General features: G+C 37.3%; 1 protein-coding gene across 41 annotated transcripts in view; it reads left to right on the top strand.

Annotated features, from left to right (window-relative positions):
• NRXN3 (neurexin 3) overlaps nucleotides 1–21,869 on the top strand; it is a 982,026-nt gene that overhangs the window by 853,171 nt on the left and 106,986 nt on the right. For 17 of the 41 annotated variants that reach the window (XR_005602064.1, XR_005602065.1, XM_039553062.1 and 14 more), the window contains 3 exons: nucleotides 13,978–14,067; nucleotides 19,018–19,077; nucleotides 20,379–20,686. Coding sequence is in view for 39 of the 41 variants with exons in the window: in XM_039553062.1 (XP_039408996.1) it covers nucleotides 13,978–14,067; nucleotides 19,018–19,077; nucleotides 20,379–20,686 (458 nt within the window). In the remaining 2 variants the exon portion in view is untranslated. The remainder of the gene's footprint in view (nucleotides 1–13,977; nucleotides 14,068–19,017; nucleotides 19,078–20,378; nucleotides 20,687–21,869) is intronic. The other 24 variants (XM_039553069.1, XM_039553073.1, XM_039553068.1 and 21 more) reach the window with 2 other exon arrangements.

Here is a 21,869-nt window from a genome sequence, read left to right as displayed (position 1 = left end):
GTGAGATCCTCTCCTGAGATATTAAGAGGACATACAGAAGGCTCAAGGTTATTTGTAAAGGGATTACACAAAACACACAAGAGCTTGTTATGATGAGGAATTTCCTCATATAATGCAGTGTTTGTTGTAGTTGTTAAAGACAAAATTTAGCAAGGATTTGTTTGATGGAAAGCATACAGGGGAGCTCCCACCCCTGTCTGCTGATTTTTATATATTATCCCCATCTTGTCCTTGAAATAGGAGGTCTCACAAGATTGTATCTAGATTCTTTGTGCATTCTATGGTTCATCTCACTGGCTTTATGCTGAACATGGGGAGACAGTAGATTTCCCAAGACTAAAGCGGGGGACTGAGCTGACTTCTCTGTGCTCTGTTTTGCAACCTAGGAAATAAGAGTGCCTTAACTATGAAGAAATAGTGTGTGATATCTGTATTAGTCTTCAGTTATGAACAAGGCAGAATTACTGAGGGTTAATAGTTTTTATGAGTCAGCCCAATATAATTGAAAAAAGCAGTCTCATTTCTGGATATATAAGTTCTTCTTTATAGGTTTTTTTTAAATCAGTAACATTATAGTTTTCTCCTTCTGTAATTTTTTTGGGTCTTGCGCTTCTGAAAGCTTGTCTGTTTTTAACTGTTATCAATGGGATATTACCTCTCCCAACTCTGCTTTATTTAATTTATAATGCATTAGACAAGAAAAGTATGGTAAGTTTAGATGGTCTAATAGTAGCATCACTGGGGAAATTAGGAGAAGACTACGTATCCTTTCCTCAACTGACATGTGCACTGATATTGTAAATAATATGCCATATTGTGATTATTAGTTCTTGTGAGCTCAGTGATGCAAAGTCTAACACTGTTCAGGAAATTAACAAGGAAAACTCAAAAGCAGAACTAACTGACACGTCTGAGTCATTGCAGCAAGTAATTTCTTTCTAAGTTTGGACTTATCCCTGCACAGTACCTCTACATGGCTCATATTGTACCACTTCAGTGATTTACAAATGTTCAGTAATGGAGCCTTATTAGAGAAAATCACTAGTTCTCTGTGCTTTTCAGAGCCTGGGTCCTCCTCCCCCAAATTTGCTTTGTGTCTTGCAGAATGATTTTGACATGTCATTTCCTCTTCTTTCCACCCTTCAACCTCCCTCAAAAACTTTGGTTTCTGCCTTCTTGTGCCCCTGTAGCAATCTCTTCCTTCCCTCAGACTTGAGGCTCCTTCTCACTTCTGAAACTTTGCTTCTGAAACCAAGATCATAGTAAGAAGTTTGGCTGAATCCAGTTGTCTTCATGAAGAGGCAGATGGATCTTGTGCTGAACCGCGTGGAATAATTATTAAGATGTGTTGCTTGATCTGCAAGCTGAAGGGATTTTTTCTTGGTGCTACCAGATCCCACTGTGGTCTTAATATTTTTCTATCCAAATGCCCTTGTGAGTGGGCAATGAATAAGAAACAAGAGAACTGATTTTTGATTAGCCCTGTAGGCTGAATATAAACACCGGGGTTCTTGTCATATAATTTTTTGTGGATTTTGACTTTTCATATTGTACTCATTTTGTGGGACTTAAATGAGCTCTCAGATGCTTCCTATCAGCATGAATTGGAGACAGCATATAAAGTGCCTTTGACAGATTTACTGCATTTCATAATAAGCCTAAAACATATAAAAAGACAGGGTTAATAAAACAGAATTGGAGAAGCACATTTTGAAGGCAGTTCTGTGACATATGTTGAAAGATCTGCCAAGAGGGATGATTAAAGCATGACAAGTTGATGAAATCAAGAGTTGATTGTAGCTTGTCACTGCAGGGCTGTAGCATCTATAATATATTTATAGGATTGCAAAGCTGATAAATATGGCTACCTGATATGAACACTCAAGTTTTGGTCCCCTGCATCCCCTGACATATAAACCTCCACACATGAAGTCATCAACAAACAAATATACTTTGGAATTTGTGCAAAAACACTCATGTTAATGCATGTGTTTCCATACTAGATGATGGGATAGGATCTGACGTGATATAAAAGTTACATAAATGTTGCCACTACACTTAGAGTTTAACTTCCGTGTACTTTCTGTTTTGCTTTCCCTCTGAAAAAATGAAGCTGTAGTTCATTTCCAATTTGCCCCATCCCCAAAGAGCTTCATGGAAGTGCCATAAGGATTTTCTGTCTTCCAAATTCTGTTTTTGACAACAGAAGAGAGAAAAGATAGAAAACCAAAAAAAAAGAAAAAAGTGGTTGTATTGTGGCTTCCAGTATCCATTGCTCCTGTTTTGTTTCTTAAAACTGATCCGGACTCTTGTAACACACTGCACTCAGTCTGACTGAGCTGTAGTTTAAACTTCCCCAAGTACCTCAAGCCCACACGAGTGGCAGTCTATCGAGCACTGGAATTTCTGTCAGCTTGGCATTAAGAAAGAGGGAAATGCATGGATCTGTATGAAGACGTGTAAGGTAACAAAGCAAAACAAACAGGACAATATGATTTAACAGCAATAGAGTTGAAAGAAGGAGTTTACCTAAGGAAGGAGGTAGACACAGAAAAGTATCTTCCTGCAAGTAGCCATGACCATCTAATTCCCACCCAAGATCCCATGGATAGTCTTTGAGATGTGTGAAAACGGAGAGGAATAAGAAGCATTCTTCTGTAGCAGTTTTTATTACTGCTACATAACAGTCACATAAAAGGTTATTCTAACATGCAAATACATGTCACAGAGGCAATACTAGTTTTAATTTACCCAAAATACTTTATCTTGTTTATAGCTTAGATAAAGAAAATACTACCAGAAAGTACTAACAATTTGAGGACAAGTTTTTGTTGGTGATGTCCCAAAGAACAGAGATATGTATAATATTGCTGTTAGCTGAATTAGTGTAGTAACACTCTTACATCTTCCTGAATCAGGCTAGATGTCCAATATGTCAAATCTACAGATGAATACCAAATACATCAGAAGAAAATTCACTTTAATGGTCAAAATGACACTTCCTTCCAATGGTCCTGGATTTGGGGTTCTCTTAAGCCTGATTGTTCATCCAATCAAACTTCTTGAGTCTGAGACTTGTCAAGTGGCTGATGCTCCAGAGAATTACAGTAACCCACCATGATAACAACAGAAATAGGCCCCAAAAGATGTCCTTCTAAAAAATTGCCCTACTATTGCATTTGGTTTGTGATCTGAAATACAATGTCAAATAAGCTGTATGTTTTTGTATCATATCTACAGTAATTACATTTGTATTTCTCAGCTGGAAAGCAAATGATTCCTTTTTTTCCCCTCATTAATTTATTCAGGAAGAAGTGCTTGTGTGGAAATACTCCCACTCCTTCTGCAGCTGAAGAAGTTACTCTGCTGCATTGTGACCCCATTGCTCAGCCAAATTTATACCATAACAAACCAAAACAGAGGTAGTTTAGTGGCATCTGTAATTTTTCTTTATTTCTCTGATTCTTTTTCCATTGATGATATTGATTCTCAGATCTCAGTTCTTTTGTCTTAGCTTAGTTCTGTTGACTAGGGTTCTTTGTAAAATAAATTCTTGCAATACAGAGTGAATGCCTAGGAAAAGTTGTATTAACCTTTGACAATGGTAGTACAGCATATACTGAAACTCACGAAGAGATGAGCTTTATGATTCCCCAGTCCTAGTTTTGCTCTGTGTCAGAACGATCACTTAAAATATGCCAGAATGTAGGATCCATAGGGCACTGATGCATCTTTCTGCCTAGTTGTTGTCACCTAGTATCTGATGTAAGAACCCTGGATTGAGGAATATCCCTGAGTATTGGCATTGCATTCATATACTTACCACAGGCCTTTGAGTCCCAGTCCCTGAGATGCCACGGTGCAAAACAGATATAATCCATGTGTTTTTCCCTGTCTTTCTTTGACATCCAGCTATCTTCTGTGAATAGTAGTTACATACTAAGAGATATAGGTATATCCTGATAGCTTGGTCTTCCTAACAATCCCATGCCGAAGTATACAGCTGTTTGCACAAGCATGTGTATCCTGACTGAATCCTCAGATACCTTGAGCTGTTCTCATCTGTTTATGTTCACTGCTCCATGATTGTGTGAGAGTCCAGGTACCAAGCATAAACATTATCAGCAATGATTTCTGGTAAATTTCTCCTTTGCTGGCATAAGGTTAATTAGAACCTTAGAAGGGTTTGGGTTGGAAGGGACCTTTAAGATCATCTAGTTCCAAGCCCTGTGCCATGGGCAGGAACACCTTCCACTAGACCATATTGCTCAAAGCCCATCCAACCAATTGCTATTGCTCAGTCATTTGATGGTACATAAAATGTAGTGCAGAGAAGGATGGATTTATATTTCTCAGGTGGAGACTCAGACTAAATAGAATCCTGCTGCACAGCACAGTGCAGTGAGTTCCCAGACATTAATATATTTCCGTTTCTCTCCTGGGTTAGTTCTATTTCAGTTCTCCTGGTCAAACAGAGTCATTATGTTTTATTTCTTCTCTTTCTCTCTGACTCTCCTGTCTCTGTCTCTCTCTCTCTCTCTCATAAACACACATGTGTGCACAGTAAGAATGAGCAAACAAACATCTGTCCTGAGGGATCACAGGCTTGAACAACAACTTTGTGCTTTTCTGATCACATTGCCTGCAGAAAGAACAGTGCCAGCTGTAATCCCAGGTTGACATGCTGACATGCAGTGACAGAAGGGGTTTATGCATCCACATCAGCCTTCTCCCTGCTCGCTAAAGGCACTGGAAAGCACAAAGTCATTAAAATCCGATGCTACAGACTGAAGTAGAGCAACTGTGTGAAAGGATGGTCATAAATGAAAGGGTCCAGTCTTGAAACTGGGAGTCAGAAGTTCATGAATCCCAGCCTTGTTTTTAGAGATGTCTTTCTTTGTGATCTTGGGTAATGCTTTTACCACTCTGCAGCTCAGTTTTCTGATCAGTAAACTGAGGATAAAGCTCCAATTTACCTTATCTTCGGTGACTTAAATAGAAAATATTCTACAATTCACTGAACATGAAAGTCTTTCTGGGTCAATGAATTTTTATCTTTGCTACTTATTGAGTACCTGGTGCCCTTGGTCATAGCACAAGTTTGTGAATAGCAGCTGTCTTCGAGAAGACTTACTGGGTTACCACAGTATCCTAGAATCCTCTTTTCCTTTCTCTAAACTGATGCAAACAGAAGGATTGATTTCATTATTTGTAGCAATTAAAAAATGGAAAAGGCCTGTTTGCTTTCATTTATTCCATTCTGTAATAAACTGATATCCCCCACCACTTTTTCAAGTAAAATTTTAAATAATTCAAGAATTTCCCTGAGGATACTGTAGCACTGTCTAATATGCAATCTTGATAGGAAGTGCTTCTTAATAAATTTCTCCTTTCATCAGTTTCTTACTTGCTCTTAATTATTTCCTGGCACTCACCCTAGAGAACTTACCCCTTCCATAGAGATTTTGCTGTTCTGTTACTTGTAACTGGTTAGCTTTCCAGTCCTCATCTGTGACATTAGACTAAGGGCCTTATAGGCGTTACTCTCATTCGTGTTACTGACTGAGCAGCTTCCCTACAGTCAGCACTGTATTAATGGGAAAGGACTGCACATGTTATCTCTATTTGTATATTTAACTCCCCATATTATCTCCCTAATAATATGTGCACAAGGAAATGGGATTCAGAAACATCTGAAGGTTTCTAGTGGAGCCAATCCAGCTCCATAGCTGCCAGCACCAAGGCAGAGACTGCAAGTCTGCTGGAACTGAGCTGCTCTTGCTTGCAGGGCTGTTGTAGTGAGCCACTGACCCTTCAAGAAGCAGGTATAAAGCCACAAGTTTTCTTACCTTAGATCATGCACCCTACAAAGGCAACAGTGCTGTTTTCAGTGTCACATTGCTCCTGGAAGCAAAGTAGCTCCACTCATGTAGCTCCAATGCCTAACTCCAAACATGTAAATTAGATTCAGTGTTTTTCTGTCCTGATTTTGCCTAATGCACAAAACAGATAAACAACATCTAGATAAATGAGAGTTAATAGAATTTAAAGTGTCAATACAAATAAAGTGCTTTTGGTGTTTGATTATTGCTGCTCGTTCCCACTGGGCACTATAAATCACATCCTGACCGTTCACAAGGGAATCAAAGAAGTGGGATGTGAGGACAATAGCAGTGGATTTTATTCCAATCTCCGATTTCTTCCTGCAAAATGGATTTTTATTTTCTTTTTTAAAATGGAAAGATCAATATGTAGTTTCAGTTTTTCTTTAATAGATCCTTCAGCCTTCGCTGCCTGACATGGGGCTCAATTTGGATCTGGTCAGTGAAAAAACACAGTAATTTACACATTCCTTACAAAACATTTCAAACACTTAGTAATGTAGACACCCAAATTGTTTCATATTTTTAGAGTTTGAACTGGTAACTGCTTTCTCTGTACTGTACACTAGTTCTGTTTTCCAGCATAGCTCAAATGAGAACTAAAGAACACAATTTTTTTTTTTTTTTCTTCTGCATGCTAGAAAAGGTTTGATTAACCTTCTTCCACCTTTGCTAGTCTGAGTTTTCTTTTGTTTTGCTCCTGTTGTGCTTCTGTGTTAGATTATCGAGGGTAAGACACTTATTTTCTCAGTCATCCAAAACAGGAGTGAAAGACTAATCTAAGGGAGGTTGAAATGTTACTGATCGTGTCCTGGGGCAGAGCATTGAATTAGATGACTTCTTCAAGTCTTCCTTAGTCTTATTAGTGTCATTGTCGTCCACGTTAGCTTTACCTCCTGAACAGAAATTTAAACTCCTGTCTCCTAGTTTACTTCTGAATTTCCCAATGATTTTGGCCTGAATGGTGCTTTACTTTGAATTAGAACCCCAAGTTTTTTAGGCTAAAAAAGATCAGATAAAATAAGGAGTGGTGGCATTGTAAAGCTTTTGGTTGAGGCACTAGAGACTTAGGAACAGCTCTAGTTGCCTGAGTAACTTTTACTGTTGGAGTCTTGCTTGCTAATTCTCTCTCTTATTTTTAGTACTTATATTACCAAGACCTTGTTGTCTCTTGTCATGAGGGCAGTGAGCTGAGGAGAGTTGCAGTGTGAAGGTCAGCTTTTAACTCCAGTCCATAGTGAGATGAACAGAATAAAAGGTGTTGCTCCCAGCAAACAATGTGATCAGAGGGAATTAAAGATAAAGTCAAGGGCATCCAGGACTAAGGGGAAAATGAGGACAAAAAATAAAATGAGAATTCAATAGCAAAAGATGCAACTTTATTGAACAGTGAAGGCAGAGGAAAAAATATGATATCCAAGAACTGAAGCAAAGCTGAACAATGTTAAGATTTGTCTATTTTTCAATCCACTCAAATTAAATAAAATCCTAAATTTGAATTAATTTTCTATAGCACTCCTGTTATACAAGGCAAAACTGAAGCTTTACAAGAATTTTTAGAGGGACAGCTTGTGGTAGTTAGAAAGATTACAGATCATCTGCCTTATAATTTTTTTTGTTTAGCATGGACATACTGTTTTGTTTTTGTATGAGCCACATCTGTGGTTTCAGGTTTGGACTTTTTTCAATTGTTTCCTAAAGCCACTGTAAATAGAGATTTTTTTTACATGTATGGATTTTAATGCAACCATTCCCTATGTTACATAACATAAACCACAATATGGTCTTACAGTAACACAACAAAATAAACAGCTATACATAAACAGACCTGATGCCAAAACATGATTGTAAGGGTTGTTATTCCTTTCTTATGTATGGAGGAAGGTCTAGTCCTACAGATAGATTCTAATCCTTTACTAATAGACTTGTCTCAATTTTCTAATTAAATACAAAATATGAACAAATGGTGGTAGTACTTTGAAGTATTTAAAACAAAACATGTACTTAAGTAAATGTGAAGATGGGGCAATTCAGTATGCTGTAAGTTTTTAAGTGTGGCTGCCTGAAAACAGAAGTGGTTAAATAGGCTCAGTGTATGCCAATCACAAGCACACTTTGGAAAATTTTGTTCCCTTTATCAGATATTATCAGATATTAGGGAAGAATGGTAGCTTCTCCATGATGCATGCAAGTCTCCTTTTCTAGGGCACAGAGCATCAGCTCTAGGAGAGTTTTAGGGTTGAATTGAACTGAGTCAGTTTATGCTAGTAGAGGATTTAGCCATCAAAGATACACTTTTTACGCTGTAGCAGGCTCCTTCTCTCCCATGATGATAACAATTACGTGTGTGTAAATCTTAGTGAGATTATGGGCATCCATAGAAACTCAAAGGGAGCTGGCATTAAGGGCTGCTGGCTGAACTGAGCTATCAAACGCTAGCTGTTTACAGGCCCTTTTCTTGCTGAAATGCCATCTACAATAAGGGAAAAATGGTGGAAACATTTTAAAGCTTGAACACTGATATCAAGGTGTTTCTTTGAATCATTAGTATCACTGTAGCATCTTTCATTTAATAACTGCTCATTAGATAAAATGTTTCATTCTTTTTAGAGACTTAGAAGGAATAAATAAAATAAAGAAAATAAAATGTTGCTTCTGTAGTGTTTCTTCATAGAACAGCCTTTGACAGTAATTTAGGACAGATGAGTGTTTTCTTATGGTATTCTTTTTAGCATCTTCACAGACTTGACAACACATCAGGTTGGGTTAATATCCCACCTGAAAGCAAGTACTTTCTTTCTGCCCACTGCAATTTGCTGGAACCTTTCAGTTTTTCTCTTTCACGCCTAAGAGGCAGTAAATCATTATGATTGGTATCTAGGCCAAGAAGCAAGATTTTTCAGAACTTCAATTGTTCTTGTACTTTCTTTAGCTTAAGATTCCATTTTGATTTAGAAATAAGCTTAATGTAATAAAGGTTGTTTGTTTTCTTAAAAGAACCATCAGCAGAAAAGAAAAACTATCTTCCAGCACTGAAGGGTTTTGGAAGAAAATTCTGCTTTGCCCATGAGCAAATATAAACCGTGTGCCCTGGATGTTTGCACTGTATAAAAAGTATTTTCTGTGGGAACTGCCTGTAGTGATTAGCACTGTGAATTCTCATGATTTTTTTTTTACCATTTTAGTTTGGTCTCAATTGAAGATTATCAAAAGCTAAAGTTCAAAGTGAATCTAATCTATTTATCTGTGTAGTCTGTGGAGCAGGGATACTAAGGGCTTCAGAAAAAAGACAGAATACTGGCAACCGATCGTATTTAACCAGTAGGCTCTTCTTTTTATGACCGGAATCCACATTTCCTTTGGAAAAAGAGAGACAATCCAAAAAAATCCCAGAAGCATAGAGCACTTCTGCCATATTCCTCTCCAAAGTATTTAGTCCTTGGGAATGTCTGTGGTATTTTAAATATTTTGAATATTCAGGTTAACCAAGATTCAAGAATCTGGAAGATTTCAAAATGTTACCATTAAAATCCTTGAGGTCATAAAAGTCCGATTGCTTATCAGTTTGTTGAAAAACTTACACATGTAATGGAATTTCTGTTGATTGTGCATAGAAGTCCTAAATGGGGCAAAAGACTTCTTGTAATCCTAGTCTTCACAGTTGGCTTTAGAATTTTTACATGAAAAAGGAATAAAAATAGGTGAAACAATGTGTTTATGAGGCACAGTTCTTTAGAAGAAGCCAAGTTGTTGAGCAGATCTAAGTCATATTGATATACAGCAATTTATTATGCACGTGAAGGAAAAAAGAGGAAACTTATTTAAAGTGAGCCGTTCCTATTGGTACTTGAATCACTTAAGGAGCAAGAAACTATGGGAGGAAAAATATTTAGTAAACCACAAGTAGCAAAACTAACAACACTATTTTACTATTAAAAAAATTATATCCTGCAACCTTTGAGACCCACATGGATTCTGAATGCAGAAGAATGATGGGATTAGGAGTGTTTTCTGAAATAAATTTAAATTACTCTATCCTGTGTATTCTATTCTGAAGAACAGCCTTGAATCAAATCTGGACTCAAAAAGAAAAAAGAGAGGATCTACATTAGTTATGTGAAAGGGTTGTTTGAATATGTGTATCATTCAACTATAGAAAGAAATTGCACTGAGGTCACAAAAGGATTGTTACTGGAAGTTTCTGTATATGAAGATGGACGCATCTTAATCACATCATGGCTCAGCTGTCAGAGGTTCAATAAGCTTTCTTCATGCTGAACTTATGTTACTTCGTGTTGCAAGCCATGATATTTCCTTTTTGAACTCTCGTATCAAATGTTGTGTTTATTTTTTAAAGCACAACTCCAAGTCAGTGTTAATTTAGGAATTGTGTGGTTCTATTGTTTATATTTAATGACTATTCTAAGCACTTAACAATGAAGAAGTTGCTCTTTAGCTTACTGTTGTAATTGGGTATATGAGTGAGCACATTCTCATGCACATGTTTTTAAAAAATCATTCTTAGCTATGTCTGAAATAAAATCTAAAAACAAACCAAAAAAGAATAGATCAGATACTAATGTTGCAATATAAACCTATTTGAATTTTCTAATGCCCTTCAATTTTTCACCGCTTTTAAGGGTATGATTTTTATATGTATTTTAATCCTGCTGATATATCTGCATAATAATAAAATAATAAAATTAAATTAAACCTTATTTAAAAAAAAAAGTTTTTAAAGATGTGGTGGGGAATAGTTGTCATTTCTGGCTTTCTTGAAGGTCTAGAACTATAAGAAACCCATTTTCCATTGTCATGTCTTTTTTGATTGTCCCACTTCCTTTTTTACCTTAGTCTTGTTGGCCTGTTCTTGTCAGATGCCCTATTTCTGAGGAATTTCAATTTACCACATTTTTTCCTTTCTACAGTCAGCCTTTCACACAGAGGAAGAAGTACTCTGTGCTAGCCCCTGGCTGACTCTAGTGTTCCTCTGAACTTTCTTCATTCTGAAAAAGCTCTCATTGCCACCAGTAAAAGGTTACTTATGTGCACACTGGTACCAGATGAAGCCCATGGAGTATCTTGTTGCTTGTAAATAGTGTTACAGAATTTCTTTGGGGCCATAGAAAATGTGCCTGCCCATCAACATTATAATATCAATGCACTCATCTAACCAGTAGTCCTAGCTCAGAATGTACTCTATAAAGTGTGGAATAACCCCCATTTCTACCCAAACTGTGTCTATCTCTATCACATGCAAAATAGATGTAGTAGCAGCCTCTCTGTAAGTGTTCAAGTCTGGGTTGACAGGGAAATCTAGGCCTTTAAGTGCCCTTGCAATGCCTCTTTAGTATTTTTCAGGACCTACTATGCCTTTCTTTCATGGAAAAAATTAGGCACACTGCAACAGAAGCAAAAAATCCTAAAGGAGATGCAGAATTTTTCTGATTGCATTTATAAGATTTAGCTATTTTGGTGGGCATGGATTAGTGTGTGAGAAAAGGTCTAAGCTGAATGTCTTGCTAACTTATCTTAAAAAAGATAATGTTTTTGTAGTGAGCTTGACTTAATTTTGTTTCTGTTCTCCCCAAACCACTGGGTCTGCTTCCCTGTCCGGTGAGTGTAATCTTGCCATGGGCTTAAATGAATGGCAGAACTTGCAGGAAAGGAAGCTGTCATTTAGGCTAAGAAATTGGAAAAACAGCTGATCTGCATGACCTCAGCTTACATTAGTCTTCAGCTTATTATTAATGAATGGATCAAATATCATTGTTTTGTTAACATTACTGTCTCTTTAGCTTTAGGTAGGGTTTTTTCTTTGTTTTTGTTGTTTATATTAATTCAGCTCCTCTTTATAAATTTTTTCTTGGCTCCCACATTGAACATGGTTCAAATTTCCTGTTTAGGAATATGTACACATAGAAATGTAGAAGTGAATTTTTGGTGGTGCTGATATGAATTAAGAGAGCTGGGAATGTACTTAAAGGTAACTTAATGTCTGCGAGTTACTCCAAGTCACCACCGTGCGTTTTTAAATATGACTTGACAAATGACTGAGAGTGTTTCCAATTTTATCTTTTCCTTCTAGCTTATCTGAGTAACCAATTGTATATGGCAGGCATCTGAGGTGCAACAGAGAAACTGGAGCAATAATGTGTGTCAGCTGGTGCTTAATTAGATATTTCTATGATGGGGAATAGCAGTTTCCCACGATTAATATGTTATATGGAAGGTAAAAAGTAGATGACTTTTCAGGAAGGTAATTGGGCCAAGAAAAAGTTGTTCTTAAATGACTTTGCTTCTTTTTTACCTGTTGCCCCAAATAAGCAGCAAGGCTCCTAAATGTTCATCATTTTAGTTGGGGATACTAGCCCAAATGCAAATTGCTGCTTTCCTTACAGCTGAGCTTACAGAGATCTAGACGATGATTTTGTACAAATACTCCTTAAGATTAGGTCATGTGAATCCTTGTGGCACTATAGCTGTAGCTACACACTATAGGTGTGTTGCTATAGTGCCTCTCACCTGGTGCAGAAAGTCAGCAGTACCAAGATGCTGCTGGAAAGCACATCTGTGGTCAGCAGGTACCTCAATACAGACTAGCAGCATTTCTGAGCAACAGCTATGCAGTAAGGATGATCAAACACATGAGATCCACCAGTCATATTCCCTGCAGTATAAGAGTGCCTGCTCTTGACTGGCTGGACTTTTATGACTTAGTTTTTAGTTATTCTGTTTTTCATTGGTGTCTCTTTACATTGAAAAAAGATTACAGCATCTGTTTCAAAAAGTCCATTAAATATGAAGCCCCATTAGGATATTTATATGTGGGACTTTAAAGGCAGTACTGCAAATCTTGCAGAGCAGTTGCTGACTTGGACCACCGTTTGTTCAAAACACGTACTGGAGCACAACTGATCTACTGAACTTCTGCTTATGGTAGTATTACTTCAGTAAGCTGTGGGCTTACTCCTTTTTCTACAATATTATAATGTTGCATGTAAAAATGCACTCGTTTTATGACGGTGTGACTGAGGAGTTTTTGTAAAAATAATGCTTGAAGCAAAAATAAGAATTAATCAGAAAGTGACTGTAACTGAAGAAAATTAAAAAGCAGAATGATGGCACTTGCTCACTGTCATTCCTAACACCATCAAACTGAGCTGCTTCTTTCTACTAGAGGTTCCATCTGAGCTGTACAATTTTCCAATAGCTAGGGAATTTGGTCAGAGGCTTTGTGTGAATCCTGTTCCTCTCTGTGCTGTGCAAGCTATAAGAGCTTTCCACCAGAGCACACTTTAATGGATGATTCTATTATCCATCAACATGGAACAATGGAACTGCAATTGCCAGAATTTACATTTTGGCTAATTATTTCTGCTTTTATTTAAATTAGTTTCTAAGCTTTTGTTTTATTCTGGCAACAGGCCCAAGTCTTTGGTAACTGAACATAAGTCTTTATGTATCCTTATGTAACATTTCTTCCTCTTTTCAAATTTTACTTCCCTTTTTTCCTATTTATCTTTCTGTTCTTAGGTGTTTTGCTTTTTTTAAAACTAATTCTATTACATCCTTTCAGCACCGATTTCTTATATTTTTTCCTTTCCTTTTTTTTTCTATTTACTGGGTTTCTAGTCCTAACACGTGTCTTTTACCAGTGCAAGAAGGTTTATCAAATTACTACTAACTCTGTGTTTACATGACTGACATATTGTGCCATGTCCTTATGCAATCAGATCTAGAGTCTGATCGAAATGTTTTAACTCATGACACTGAGTTCATGCAAGGTCTCACATCACAGACAAATTGCACATGCCTTCTAACCAATTTGGATAAACAGATACTCTGAGGAGAATCTGAGATATCTTTTTTGTAGGATTTAATTTCTTTGACCTTCCAGAACTTCAGGCAATTGGATGAATAGCTATTCTCCACTTTACTAAAGATAAATCTCTCTCTTTTCAAATATATATATGTACACACATGCACACTTATTTATCTATAGCTAAATAAGGTCATAAAAAAAAATCTAGGATGTTTTAACTATTTCATTGACTTTTCAGATTGTTTTTAAGCTGTTTTTTAAACTTTAAAGGCAACACTGATAGTGAACGGTTCCAAATGGTAAAACAGAAAATCCCCTTCAAATATAACCGGCCTGTAGAGGAGTGGCTGCAGGAAAAAGGTAACAGTCATTAAAACTTTCATTTTAAACCCATTTGATTCTAAACTCTCATTTTTAAAGCCTGCAAATAAATGTTTCTTAAATGATAATCGCCTGCTGCATAAATGACTGTTTTAATTTTCATTATAATTTGTGTCAGCTTCCACCTGCCATATGTTGATAAATCATGCTATAATACATTGCTATTAAAATGCAGTTAAAGGGACGAAATTCTAAGCTTGCTATAATAGTAATGACAAACAAACAAGCAAAAATTCAGGACATGATTTCTAAAAAAAAACCAAGTGAAGAAGAGTGAAGAGCAACAACATGTATTATGGCAATTTAACCACTGCATGATTTTCTTATTTTAATTTGGGCTTGAGCTACATTTATATCTTTATTGTTGAAGTTTTCTTAAAAGATTTTCAAATCTACTTGTAAAACCACTTCCTTTAAGTTGGGTTTTTGTTTTTTTTTTCTCATGAGTCTGATTAGCCACTATGGCTATGGATTTCCCAATTGTATTAACATGATTAAATGATTTTAAAAAATGTTGTAAAGAAAACATTTTTTAACATTTTCTTTTAAATTACAGTGAGGGAGACAGAGAAAGATGATTGTTCTGTTGCTTTTATGCTATGTCTGGAATACAGTTTGAACAGTCACGTGATATTTGTCTAAGATACAGATCAAATTTCTAATCTCAGGCAGTGCTACTTAATTTTGTGGGTTTGCCTGGAGTAATTGGCCTCAGTTCAACAAAAAAACTTGTTAACATGAGTAAGTCCAGATGGCTTGAGTGGAAGTTCTGCATACAGTCCATGACCCGTTGAAATGGGACTTGTATCCGAACAGTAATTTTTATTTTTAAGGAATTAGTAGAGGGGAATAAAATCTTGGATGTAAGAACCCGTTTTAAAGCCTGGTGAGGGTAACAGAATAACTTGCCGATTCCAGTGGGGCTTGAACTAGGCTCTTGGTAATACAGTGGAGTTTAAGTCAGGAAGATCTTCTCCCTCTACTACTAAATGTGGTACTAAAAAAAAAAAAAAAAGCACTGTAACTAACTCCTGGCCTTGGAGTCTAAACAAAGCAGAACACAATCTTCTCTTGTTTCCATTTATGAAAGTACTGCTAATAAAAGGGGGTGACCTTTGAACTCAGATCTTGCATTTTCTGTGCTGATTTAGACCATGGTTGTTAACGCATTTTCCAAGATGGAAAGCCAATCTTTTGTAGGACTGGAAAAATATAATTTATGTTCTGTTTCAAATTTCTAACCTCAGCTGAATTAACAAATTGATTTATCCAGTATGAACTAAGTTAACGTCAGGAAGGATGTGGCTAAATCCAGTCAAAATATTTTTATATGAAGGGCCTGATCCTGCAAAGTGTTGTGCAAACTCAGTTCCTGCTGACTTCAATGAGAGCTGGCAGTGTTGCTCACTTTTCAGGTTTGGTCTACAAAGGTGTAGTGTTTAAAACTAAAGCTAAAGTATTAATGAAAGTAAGGCAAAAATATTTGTTTACCCAAAACAGAGGGGGTTTTTTTACCACCAGTCTGTCATAAACAGTTAATTCAGCAAAATTGTAAATAAATTTTAACATAACAATAAACAGAAAATGCTTATTGAGTCTCAGTGGGTTGCCCTATTAATTTACAAGATCAAACTAAAATAGATAAATAAAGTTTAACACTAAAAAGAGAATAATTTTGGTAAGTCTGAATTGCTAAAGTCCCTTTAACACTAAAGACAATGATTGCCTCAATTTTGTTAAAACAGATGCATGTCTAATTCCTTGATGCAATTCATGTGCTTGAGAAACCCGTCTTTGTTTTCTTTTGGCTTGGTTGTGGGTTTGTTGCTTTTTGGTTTGGGTTGGTTTTTTTTTTTTCCTTTTTGGTTTTCCACAAAATCTTTTACTTTATATCCCAGCTTCTAAAAGTTTGAGCTTAAAAGCATGCCAAGACTCTTTCATTTGTAATCCATCCTGAAGTTTTGAACTGAAGTCTACCTTTTGTGGATATTGGTGCTTTGTTAAAAGACAATCACACATGCACTAGAGTCTAAAAGAGACTATATTTGAGTCTTCAGGCACTCTCAAAGCACTGGATGTTGTTAGGCTAGAAGGGTAGAGCTATGTTTTCACTAAAGCGAAAAGAAATTCAGTCTTTCCACTATGTGTCAGGGAATGACAATGTGCAGTGTAACACCTGAGACGATATAACTTCGTTCCTTCATTCCAAAGTAGACAGACATTTTCAGCAACTTAGGTATCACTCAAATTAAAAAAATATAAGAGTGAGTAATTTCTGTAGCTTTTCACCAGCCTGCTCATCCATCTAGTCATCCATTTAACAATTAATGTAACATGGAAACCTTCTGTCAGAAGGCTTTATAAAGATGATGAGAGAAAGGGTAGCTTCCTATCAAAATGTAACAAAACAAACTGATGGCTGGAGGAATAGATTCATCAAAGAGACAGCATATAAATAGCTGTCTTGCCCATGTGAGTTCTTGGCTTGGGTGAGGTAAGATGAAACATTTTTTGATTGACATTTTTGAACACTATAGATTTGGTCTTCCTTTGTTACTCCTATGTTATTCATAACAATGAAATAGTTCATTCTTGGAAAGCAAATATGACACATTATCTTTCTGAAGTGGCATCACTATTGGCTTTGAAGGGCTTTAAATTTTATAAATTAGTTTAAAATAATTTTAAGAGCCCAGGTTTACGGTCTTGAATTGGATGAGTAATAAGCAAAATATTAAATGCTGTTAACTTCACTGAGATTACGTATGTGAATATAAAAAGAGGCATTAGTCTTAAATTGTTCAACTTCAGTAGTCATAAATCCAGCAAATTTTCTGAGCAGAATACTTGGTATCTGCTAAGGCACAGATGTTACCTGTTCTGCAATTGGATGAGCTGATAAAGACCCAGAAGCATCACATCCAAAGGATTGATCCCAGAAGTCCTTAATTATTCAAATCTCTCTTACCTGTAAAGTCTCCTTGATGTAAGTGACTGTACTTTTGAAGCAAGAACTATTAGTATGAATTAGGATTTGCAAAGTCAGGCCCAAAATCTCTCCTAGTGCTACAGAAAAGTTACAGTTCAGATTTCTCTGTGGTATTTTTAATTAGAATTCAGTTTTCCAAATTAAGAAGTCAATGAGAGAGCAAACAAAGAAACAAGAGCCTGAACTATTCAGAGTATTTACAAAACACCTCATAATTTTTCTTCAGTATGACATTAAAATAGCAGTAGGAAGGATTCTCTGTGGACAAAAAGGACTGTAATTCTGCAGTCCTTACACACCTAGTAGAATTTACTAATGCAAATAGTTCCTCAATAAAATTCAGTGGCCAAATGAATTTTACATAGGGGAAGTAAAGGCTTCAGCTAAATTTCATTTAAAGAATGATCAGAAGAGACATATGGTGGCAGAATTAAGTGTATCTTCTCTCCAAAGTTTTTTCTCATTCCATATTCATTTCCCTAGTGTCTTTATCATGTGCGTGTACACCATCTTCGAGAGAAGAATGAGGAATTGCAGGTAATAGGTGACTGCAACAAGTGATTGTTCTTTTAGGAAACACAGTTTTAGTGTGGTTTCCAGCATTAACCATATGATGCAGTGCATGAATCCTGGTCTGGAAAACCACTTAACAATGAAGGCCCCAAAACACACTATCAGAGTTCCTTTTTTTGCAGGAATAGGGTCACTTCCTTGGTGTACACTTACTTTCAACATTAGAAGATGCAGATGAAGGCCCAGAATTGGATACATGATCTCTTTTTTTTTTAAGCTTAATTTACTAACTCTTCATTCTTGCAAATAAAGCAAGAGATATGACAGACGTGTGAAGCTATGCTATGAGCTTGGGTTAGAATAGTTGACATCCTGAGAAGAGTCACAATCCTCCAGAAGAAGTGAGAGAACCCCTATTCTATCCTTGTCTGGGGAGCTCTCCTACCTGGATCAGCAAAAAATTTTCCTTTCTCATCACCTTCCACCTTTTTCCGTTTGGCAGAAGATGAAAAAAGATGCTAAATTAATTCAGGGGAAGAAAGGAATGGAAATACAAATGGAAAACTGAACTGACAGTATCTTCCATCTGTTTTCAGGGATAACATCTCAAGATTAGTGAAATAAGTCCCTTTACTCATAAGTCCCTTCTTTACTCATCTTACCTCTACTCTTTGGCACTCTTATAATGAGTGAAGTGGGAAGGAGGGAACAGTAGCAAGTGACGTGACTGAGTTTGTAGGGGAAGGGACAATATGGACAGTACTATACTGCTAGAGGGAGGGAACATATTCAGAGAAGGGACAGTGGTGTAGTAAAATTCTTACAGCATATCCATTAAAAAATCCAAAGCACAACATGACAGAAAAGAAAAGCAGGCTCTGAGGACATGGTATGGGACAGGAGTTTTGACCTTCTACAGTGTACAGTGCCATTTCCTCCAACTCAGACAGGAGCTGGGCAGAGAGGGATGAATATCTTAACCGGTATCGTTACTGGACCCTATTTTTGTCATAAGACAAGATGAAAGGCTCTGTTTACATTCTGAGGATGTGTGGCTTCAGTGCATGTTTATTGATGTTTTAATAGACATATGTTGCCTCTGGCAAGTTTAAAACCTCCTGAGATGCAGAATATTGCATCAGGTGTTTCAACACTTTCCAGGGGAAGAATATCCCCCCCATTTTTATTTCTCATTTCTTCATCAATGCGGTTACTCCACCCTAATCAAGTCCTAATTTTCCATTTACAAATCTGAGGGTGAGGAGCACAAGGGATGTGCAGCCCACCTCCACATGTCTCTGTGTTACACCTCTCCATATACTGTTGCTTAGTTAGCTAGGGTCCTCTTTGGGGCCAGGAACTACTTTCAGACACATTTCTTCTCTTGTCCCCATTCTCTCCCCCATGGTCCATCCTGTCACCATAAGATGATGCTACACCGCATCACCACTTCACTTCAAGACCCGCCACGACGACCACCAAAATTGGTGAGCTCCCCCATGTATTTTGATCTACTCTAACCACTGGCTGTGAAGGAATGAGCAGTAGATCATAGGCTGTACTTTCTTACGTGGTGGCATTCGGCACCTCTCATCAGGCTGGACTAGACAGAAAGTGGCGTGTGAGAACTGGGGAATGGGAATGGGATGGGAACATATATTTCAAACTTCATAAAAATTGGAAAACAAAAGATACTTGAATGATGATTGACTTGAAGCTGCATTGGTAAGTCAGTGCATTCTGAGCAATGTCCAGTCTGGTTGTCTGCTAATTCAGCAGATTTCAGGCGGCATGCCCCTAATCTTTTGAGGAATAATGAAATTATAGGCACTGCCTTTGCATTTCATGAAACAATTTATTTCTTAATATGGTCAACCTAGTGCAGCCTGGGACATAAACAGTATTTATAGAGCAGTCCAGCCTGAATGTTATATAAGTGTCCTGCAAAACTAGGTGAATTGGCAATTGTTACTAGATTTATTTTTAATAATTCTATTTTTTATTACATATGATACTGGACCACTTCTAACACTCAAGATATGACCTTGACTAAACCACATAACCTGCCTACATTTGAATTCCACTCTCTGTAAGAGGGGAGGGAGTAAGGCACTCTGGAGCTTAACCGGAAGTTGTATCCTCACTATTTCAAAAGCTTTGCTCTTTCAGAGACATCAGAAATGTTTGCATTTCTTGTTTCTTGGATTTAGATTTGCAAGCCTAAACAACACAAAGTTTACAGGTGAAAGATCATGACTGATCCTGTCGTAACACTCCTACTCAATTCTTATAAGGCTTCATTTTTTTCTGATGTTTTACTGTTTCTGAGCCAGCCCTTGAAACCTTTGCATTATAAAAGTGGCTTTATGAGTTAATCCAGTCCTTTAGCCAGTCCAAAAGGAGGTTTATTTATGGGCTGAAGCTTGACAGGTACTGCAATCTGAATTGATAGTAGAAAAATGGCTGCATATTGAAGTCCTATTTGTAGTTTAAAATCCATCCAATCCTAAAAGAATGGGTTCAAATTTCTGAAGTTCCTCCAGAGTTTTGATGTGTGAGTGGATGCTGAAGTTTAAGGTTCAGTTTTAGGTATTCGTACTTTCAGGCTAATCTTCCTTATTAATGACTTTTAGGCACTACATTTCCATACTGTTTCTCTACAGTCATCATAAACACTACCAAGAATGAATCTACTTCTCCTTTGTCCATCACTTTGGGCCAGGGCTCAATGTAGAATGAAAACTGAAGGAAATGTCTGTCAATAATGCTATTCACCCCCCTTCACTAGGACGACAGTTAACGATCTTCAACACCCAGGCGCAAATAGCCATAGGAGGGAAGGACAGAGGGCGTCTCTTCCAAGGCCAGCTCTCCGGTCTCTATTACAATGGCCTGAAAGTGCTGAACATGGCAGCGGAGAACAACCCCAACATTAAAATCAATGGAAGTGTCCGACTCGTTGGGGAAGTCCCTTCCATCTTGGGAACAACACCCACAACATCCGTGCCACCGGAAATGTCAACTACAGTCATGGAAACCACGACCACGATGGCGACCACTACCACCCGAAAAAATCGTTCACCGCCCAGCATCCAGGTGAGTCAATTAGTCTTCTCCATTTCCATCAGTTCTTAACTAGTATTGCTGCTCATTTGTAAGTTCATAGGAGCCATGTTCTCTGATCATGTTCCATGTAACTATTTTAAAAATGTTACCTTCCTGTGTTGGACACAGGACAAACAGCTGGCTGAATTGTTGCGGCACCTGTATGTGAGAATAAGAAGAGATTTTGCTCCAGATCTAGTCCAACCCCACTTGTGTAAGTGAGATTGTCACAATGTGAACAAGAGCAAGGTTTTAACTATGTTTCAAAAGTTCCATATGTGGGGAAATGTATTCCGAAGAGAGTTACAAAGCTTAATGGGGGGTGGGTGTATGGTTATTTATTATTATGACAGTATGAACTGCTGAAATAGTGAAGTTCATAATGAGGAGAAAAGCAATGGAGCATTACTTCCAGTTGGAGTCATTTTTCATTTTCCTTTTATAGCCCTCCTACAGAGAATTTTGAAGGAACGCTATCAAGATCAGTTTCTTGCAAAATGTAGATGTTCCAACATAGAATAGTTCCAATCTATTTGGTAAAAATCATTCCTAAAAAAAAATTAATTTAGGTGTTCTGACTTAATTGTGCCTATGTAGTTATTTCAACCCTTAAAATGCAGTGGAAGCCAGAATATGGAACTGGTTAGAAATAAACACCTTCAATTGACTCTCCTTGTCTGTCCAAAGAAAAGAATCATGTGAATAACCAATCTGAGCTGTGGATTATTTATTTCAGCAGTATGCTATCATGTTATTGTGCTATCAACTACAATGAAACATTTGTTTTGAAATCATTAGAGAGATGGAGCTACTGGAGAGACTCTAGAAAAGGGCCTCTAAAACGAGTAAGGGACTGGAGCATTTCTTGTGTGAGAAAAGGCTGAGAGAGCTGGGACTGTTCTCGCTGGACAAGGGGACGCTCAGGGGGGATCTTAACTGTGTGTACAAATACCTGAAGGAAGAGTGTAAAGATGACAGTGGTGCCCAGTGACAGGACCAAAGATGATGGGCACAAACTGAAACACAGGACTTTCCCGCTAAACATCAGGAAACATTTGTAACGTGAGGGTGACTAAGCATGGGCACAGGTTGCCCCAAAAGGCTGTGGAGTGTCCATGCTGTTAAATATTCAAAAGCCATCTGCACATAGTCCTGGACAGCTGACTCTGCGTGA

This window comes from Corvus cornix, chromosome 5, assembly GCF_000738735.6.
Source record: "Corvus cornix cornix isolate S_Up_H32 chromosome 5, ASM73873v5, whole genome shotgun sequence".
In the NCBI taxonomy this organism is placed as follows: domain Eukaryota; kingdom Metazoa; phylum Chordata; class Aves; order Passeriformes; family Corvidae; genus Corvus; species Corvus cornix.
This window is presented reverse-complemented; position numbering and strand designations above follow the sequence as displayed.